General features: G+C 50.3%; 1 protein-coding gene across 1 annotated transcript in view; it reads left to right on the top strand.

Annotated features, from left to right (window-relative positions):
* EBI3 (Epstein-Barr virus induced 3) overlaps window positions 1–7,103 on the top strand; it is an 11,163-nt gene that overhangs the window by 1,880 nt on the left and 2,180 nt on the right. Inside the window, exons 2-4 of the mRNA XM_017507376.2 lie at window positions 869–1,001; window positions 2,487–2,665; window positions 5,652–5,809. Coding sequence (XP_017362865.1) covers window positions 869–1,001; window positions 2,487–2,665; window positions 5,652–5,809 — 470 coding nt within the window. The remainder of the gene's footprint in view (window positions 1–868; window positions 1,002–2,486; window positions 2,666–5,651; window positions 5,810–7,103) is intronic.

Below are 7,103 nucleotides of genomic sequence, written 5' to 3'. Positions count from 1 at the left end.
TGAGGCAGGAGAATTGCCTGAACCCGGGAGGCGGAGGTTGCGGTGAGCCGAGATCACACCATTGCACTCCAGCCTGGGTAACAAGAGTGAAACTCCGTCTCAAAAAAAATAAAATAAAATAAAACAAAATATTTAAAAATGAGCTAACTGGGAGGCTAAGGTGGGAGGATTACTTGAGCCCAGGAATTGGAGGCTGCAGTGAGCTATGACTGTGCCACTGCACTCTAGCCTGGGTGACAGAGTGGGATACCTTGTCTCCAAAAACAAAAAACAAAAAAATTATAGGCCAGGTTTGGTGGCTCACACCTGTAATCCTGGCACTTTGGGAGGCCAAGGGAGGCAGATCACCTGAGGTCAGGACTTTGGGGCCAGCCTGGCCAACACGGCGAAACCCTATCTCTACTAAAAATACAAAAATCAGCGGGGCATGGCGGTGCACACCTGTAATCCCAAAAACTTGGGAGAGTAAGAATCGTTTGAATGCTGGAGGCGGAGGTTGCGGTGAGCTCAGATCACGCCAATGCACTCCAGCCTAGGCGAGCGGGCAAGACTCCCTCTAAAAAAAAAAAATTACAAAAAAGAGAACACAGTGAAACCTCTCCCTCTTACCCAAGTTCCTCTCTGTAGATTCAGCTTCCGTATCTGGAAAATAGGCTAATAGTTCTCACCTTGATGCATTGTAGTGGGGATAAAAGATGACATCGATGCGTTTTGTCCATGTACCTATTTATTTATTTATTCTACAAGCCTTTATTAGGCACCTACCATGTGCCTGGTGCTGGCTGGCAGCACGTCAGGAGTCCAGCGCACAGGAAGGCTGTGACAGTCTGGGGTAAACCACAAGCTCACTCTTTCTGTCCTTCTCCAGGGCCCCCAGCAGCTCCGACCTTACCCCAGGTGCAATGCCGAGCCCCTCGGTACCCGATTGCTGTGGATTGCTCCTGGACCCTGCCACCTGCTCCAAACTCCACCAGGCCTGTGTCATTCATTGCCACGTACAGGTCAGAGAGACTGGAAGGGGACCTTGGGGACACTGGACTTCCTGAAGAGCCCAGAACTCTGGCCCCGAGAGCCCTGGATCAGGAAAATTGGAAACCCAGATATTCTGAAACCCAGGCCTATGGAATTCTAGGGCAGCCCTGTCCAACAGAAATACACCTCCTGGGCTGGGCACAGGGGCGCATGCCTGTAACCCCAGTGCTTTGGGAGGCTCAGGAGGGTAGATTGCTTGAGGTCAGGAATTTGAGATCAGCTTGGGCAACATAATGAGACCCTGTCTTTACAAACAATTTTAAAAATTGGCTGGGTGTAGTGGCTCACGTCTATAATCCCTGCTAGATTGGGGGGGGGTAGATTATAGGCCTAGGTGGGTGGATCACTTGAGGTCAGGAGTTCGAAACCAGCCTGGCCAACATGGTGAAAACCCTGTCTCTACTAAAAATACAAAAAAATTAGTGGGGCATGGTGGCATGCACCTGTAATCCCAGCTACTCAGGTGGCTGAGGCAGAAGAATTGCTTGAAACCAGGAGGCAGAGGTTTCGGTGAGCCGAGATGGCACCACCGCACTCCAGCTTGGGAAACAGAGATTCCATCTCAAAAAAAAAAAAAAAAAAAAACTTCCTGGGCTGGGCACAGTGGCGCATGCCTATAATCACACTGCTTTGGGAGACTGAACGGGGAGGATCGCTTGACGTCAGGAGTTTGAGGCCCAGTTGGGCAACATAGTGAGACCCCCGTCTCTACAAAAAATTTTTAAAATTAGCTGGGCGTGTTGGTACTTGCCTGTAGTTCCAGCTACTCTGGAGGCTGAGGTAGGAGGATCACTTGGGCCCAGGAGTTTTAGACCAGGCTGGGCAGCATAGCAATATCCTGTTTCTACTAAAAATCAAAAAAAATTATCCAGATGTGGTGGCACACATCCGTAGTCCCAGCTACTTGGGGGACCAAGGTGAGAGGATCACTTGAGCCCAGAAGTTTGAGACCAGCCTGGGCCAACATACTGGGACCCTGTCTCTAGAAAAAAAATTTTACAAATTAGCCAGGAGTGGGGAGGCACCCCTGTAGTCCCACCTGCTGTGGAGGCTGAGACGCAAAGATCCCTTGAGCCAGGAGTTCAAGGCTATGATAAGCTAGGATGATGCCACTGCACTCCAGCCTGGGTGCCAGAGGAAGACCCTTTCATTCATTCATGAATGAATGAATGTTGGAATGCTGACATCCCAGAAACATTTAGACTCCAGGACCCTAGCATCTAGCTGGGGTTGTAATCCCCGACCTGAGCCATCAGGCACTCTGTGATGTTGGGGTCCATATCCCGCCCCCGGGTAAGGGGTGGCACGGCCACCACCAGCACCACACCCCGGGATCCCCACCTGCTGCCCTGTCTGTTCCTGCCTCTCCTTGGGGTCTTGGGTCAGGCCGGCAGCAGGAGATGCTGAGGCCACAGGTGCTCCCGGAGGCGCTCAGCCTGCCCTACCCTGTACAGGCTCGGCATGGCTGCCCGGGGCCACAGCCGGCCCTGCCTGCAGCGGACGCCAGAGGCCACCAGCTGCACCATTGCGGATGTCCAGCTGTTCTCCACAGCGCCCTACGTGCTGAATGTCACTGCCGTCCACCCCTGGGGCTCCTGCAGCAGCTTCGTGCCTTTCATAGCAGAGCACATCAGTGAGTGGAGGCGGGGCGGGGGCGAGGGGGGGGAAGACTGCCAGCTCCTTCCTGCTCCACCCCCCCCGTCCCACCTCCCACCTGTCCTGTAGTCCTGTGGCTGCACCTTCACACTTCGGCAAAAATCTGACCCCTCCTTCCCCCTCCTCTGCCAATACATGGATCACCCCCATTGTTGCCAGCTGGGTCCCCCCCATCCTGAGCCCTGGCTCCATCCCTGGCCCGCACAATCTGTCCTTCCCACAGCAGCCACCAGAGGGCGCCTGTGAGCACCTCAATCAGGGCCCGTCCCTCTGCCTGCAGCCCGCCATGGCTCCCATCTGCCTTGGGGTCAAAGCCCTAGTCCTTCCTACTGCCCAACAGGCCCTGCACAACCTGCCCTGTCTCCTCCACACCCTCCCCTCCCTTTCTCCCCATCACTCTCTCTGCTCTAGCCACATGGGCCTCCTTGATGTTCCTCCATGCCAGGCACAGTACTGTCCCAGGGCCTTTGCACGGGTGGTGGCCTCTGCCTGGAACACACTCCCCAAAATGTCCCAATGACTCATTCCCTCACCTCCTTCAGGTCTCTGTGCATACATCACCTCCTCAGTGAGGCCTCTCCTGAGTAGATTATTATATGTAAATTATAGTAAATTATATTATATTATACTTATATTATATATATAAATTATATTATATTATATAGTAAATTATATTATATTATATGCACGCCCTGGCTAGGCTCAGTGGCTCACGCTTATAATCCCAGCACTTTGGGAGGCTGAGGAATGGGATAGATTGCTTGAGCCCAGGAGCTTGAGACCAGCATGGGGAACATAGTTAGACCCCGCCCCCATCTCTGCAAAAATAGGAAAAAAAGTAGAAAAACTGGCCAGGTGTGGTGGCACATGCCTGTAGTCCCAGCTACTTGGGAGGCTGAGGAGGCAGGAGGATCACTGGAGCCCAGGAAATTGAGGCTGCACTGAATTTCAGTCTGGGGGACAGAGCGAGACCCTGTCTTTTTTGTTTGTTTTTGTTTGTTTGTTTGTTTGTTTGTTTTTGAGACAGAGTTTCACTCATGTTACCCAGGCTGGAGTGCAATGGCGCGATCTCGGCTCACCGCAACCTCCGCCTCCTGGGTTCAGGCAATTCTCCTGCCTCAGCCTCCTGAGTCGCTGGGATTACAGGCACGCGCCACCATGCCCAGCTAATTTTTTGTAGTTTTAGTAGAGACGGGGTTTCACCATGTTGACCAGGATGGTCTCGATCTCTTGACCTCGTGATCCACCCGCCTCAGCCTCCCAAAGTGCTGGGATTACAGGCTTGAGCCACCGCGCCCGGCTTTTTTGTTTGTTTTTTTCTTTGTCCACCTGCAACTGTCTTGATCGAGTTATAAAGACCTTATCTTTAAAGAAAAAAAAAAAAAGAAAAAAAAATTGCGAGTCTTTATGCACTGCTGCTGGTTAGTAAAAGCAGCTTGTCTGGCAAACCCTCAAAGAGTTAAACATGGAGTTGCCACATAACCTGGCAATTCCACTGCTAGGTGTCTACTCAAGAGACATGAGGCCGGGTGCGGTGCCTCACACCTGTAATTCCAGCATGTCGGGAGGCTGAGGCAGGCAGATCACCTGAGGTCAGGAGCTTGAGACCACCCTGGCCAACATGATGAAACCCTGTCTCTACTAAAAATACAAGAATTAGTTGGGCATGGTGGCAGGTGCCTGTAATCCCAGCTACTCGGGAGGCTGAGGCAGGAGAATTGCTTGAACCTGGGAGGTGGAGGTTGCAGTGAGCCGAGATCATGCCACTGAACTCCAGCCTGGGTGAGAGAGTGAGACACCATCTTAGAAAACAAAATAAACAAAACATGGCAGCCACTGCCATTCTTGCACTCCCCAGCTTCCTTCCCTATTCTCTGTGACCTATGGATTTGTTTCTTATTTCCTGCCTTCTCCCTGATAGATTGTGAGTTCCATGAGGACAGGAGTAGGTCAGTTAAGACCACCGCTGTGTCCCTGCTCTGTGGCAGTGCCAGGCACGCAGACTCTCAATCAATATTTGTTGGTTGAGCTGGGCATAGTGGCTCCAGCACTTCGGGAGGCCAAGGCAGGAGGATCACTTGAGGCCAGGAGTTTGAAACCAGACTGGCCAACATGATGAAATCCTGTCTCTACTAAAAATAGAGAAATTAAGGCTGGTCGAGGTGGTTCACACCTGTAATCCTGGCACTTTGGGAGGCTGAGGCGGGCGGATCATTAGGTCAGGAGATCGAGACCACCCTAGCCAAAATGGTGAAACCCCGTCTCCACTAAAATACAAAAAAAATAAATAGCTAGGGGTGGTTGCAGTGCATGCCTGTCGTCCCAGGTACTCGGGAGCCTGAGGCAGGGGAATTACTTGAACCTGGGAGATGGAGGTTGCAGTGAGCCGAGATTGCGTCCCCTGCATTCCAGCCTGGTGACACAGCAAGACTCCATCTTAAAAAAAAATACAGAAATTAGCCAGGCATGGTGGTGGATGCCTGTAGTCCCAGCTACTCGGGAGGCTGAGGCAGGAGAATCGCTTCAACCCAGGAGGCAGAGGTTGCAGTGAGCCAAGATCACACTACTGCACTCCAGCCTGGGCAATAAGAGCAAAACTCTGTCTCAAAAATACATATAGACACATATATAAATATATTTATATATTATATGTTATATAATTTATATAATTATTGATTCTATGTAATTATATAATATGATTATATATAATTATATAATTATATATGTGTATTATATATTATATATATAATAAATATATACTATATAATATAATTATATAATTATATTATGTATAGTACTATATTATGTATGGTATTATATACAATTATACTATTGTATCAATATAGTATATATTTATTATATATAATATATAATACATATTTGTTGGTTGAATGAATGAGTGAATGAATGAATGGATGAATGGACTTGCTGTCCCCTGACCCGGCTTCCTGCTTGTCCATCAGTCAAGCCTGACCCTCCAGAAGGCGTGCACCTGAGTCCCCTGGCTGGGCGCCGGCTACAGGTGCAGTGGGAGCCGCCCCCGTCCTGGCCCTTCCCAGAGATCTTCTCACTCAAGTACTGGATCCGTTACAAGCGTCAGGGAGCTGCCCGCTTCCACCAGGTGAGGAGGATGAGGGGAGGCTGGGGAGGGTGGTGCCTGGCAGAGGAAATGGCTCCCACCAGGAGCAGCGGGTGTGCTTGGGATTCTGGGTGCATTAAATAATAGCAGCCCAGCAATCTGATTCCTGGGCCTCTACCTAGGCGGATGGAAAGCAGGGACTCACACAAGTACTTGCACACCTGTTTTGCTGTTGTTGTTGTTTTGAGACAGTCTCACTCTGTCGCCCAGGCTGGAGTGCAGCAGCACAATCTCGACTGCAACCTCCGCCTCCCAGGTTCAAGCGATTCTCCTGCCTCAGCCTCCGGAGTAGCTGGGACTACAGGCATGTGCCACTGCCATGCCCAGCTAATTTTTGTATTTTTTAGTAAGACAGCGTTTCACTATGTTGCCCAGGCTGGTCTCAAACTCATGGCCTCATGATTTACCCGTCTCAGCCTCCCATAGTGCTGAGATTACCGGCATGAATCACTGTGTCCAGCTTTATTTATTTATTTATTTATTTATTTTGAGACAGAGTCTCACTCTGTTGCTCAAGCTGGAGTGCAGTGGGGCAGTCTTGACTCACTGCAGCCTCTGCCTCCCAAGCTCAAGCAATCCTCCCACCTCAGCCTCCCAAGTAGCTGGGATTACAGACACCTGCAGCCATACCTGGCTAAATTTTTTTTCTTTTTTGGAGACGGAGTCTTGCTCTGTCTCCCAGGCTGGAGTGCAGCGGTGTGATCTTGGCTCACTGAAATCTCTGCCTCCCAGATTCTAAGCGATTCTGCTGCGTCAGCCTCCTGACTTGCTGGGATTACAGCCGTGCGTCACCACATCCGGCTAATTTTTTATTTTTAGTAGAGACGGGGTTTCACCATGTTGGTCAGGCTGGTCTAGAATTCCTGACCTTATGATCCACCTGCCTCGGCCTCTCAGAGTGTTGGGATTACAGGCATGAGCCACCATGCCGAGTCCATTTTTGTTTGTTTGTTTGTTTTTTGAGATGGAGCTAGCTCTGTCACCAGGCTGGAGTGCAGTGGCACAACCTCAGCTCACTGCAACCTCCGCCTCCCAGGCTCAAGCGATTCTCCTGCTTTAGTCTCCCGAGTGGCTGAGACTACAGGCCTGCACCATTACGCCCAGCTAATTCTTGTGTTTTTAGTAGAGACTAAGCATAGGGTTTCACCATGTTGGCCAGGATGGTCTTGATCTCTCGACTTTATGATCTGCCCACCTCAGCCTCCCAAAGTACTGAATTACAGGCGTGAGCCACTGAGCCCAGCCCAATTTTCAAATTTTTTTTTTTTTTTTTTTT

This window comes from Cebus imitator, unplaced genomic scaffold, assembly GCF_001604975.1.
Source record: "Cebus imitator isolate Cc_AM_T3 unplaced genomic scaffold, Cebus_imitator-1.0 Scaffold375, whole genome shotgun sequence".
Classification (NCBI taxonomy): Eukaryota; Metazoa; Chordata; class Mammalia; order Primates; family Cebidae; genus Cebus; species Cebus imitator.
This window is presented reverse-complemented; position numbering and strand designations above follow the sequence as displayed.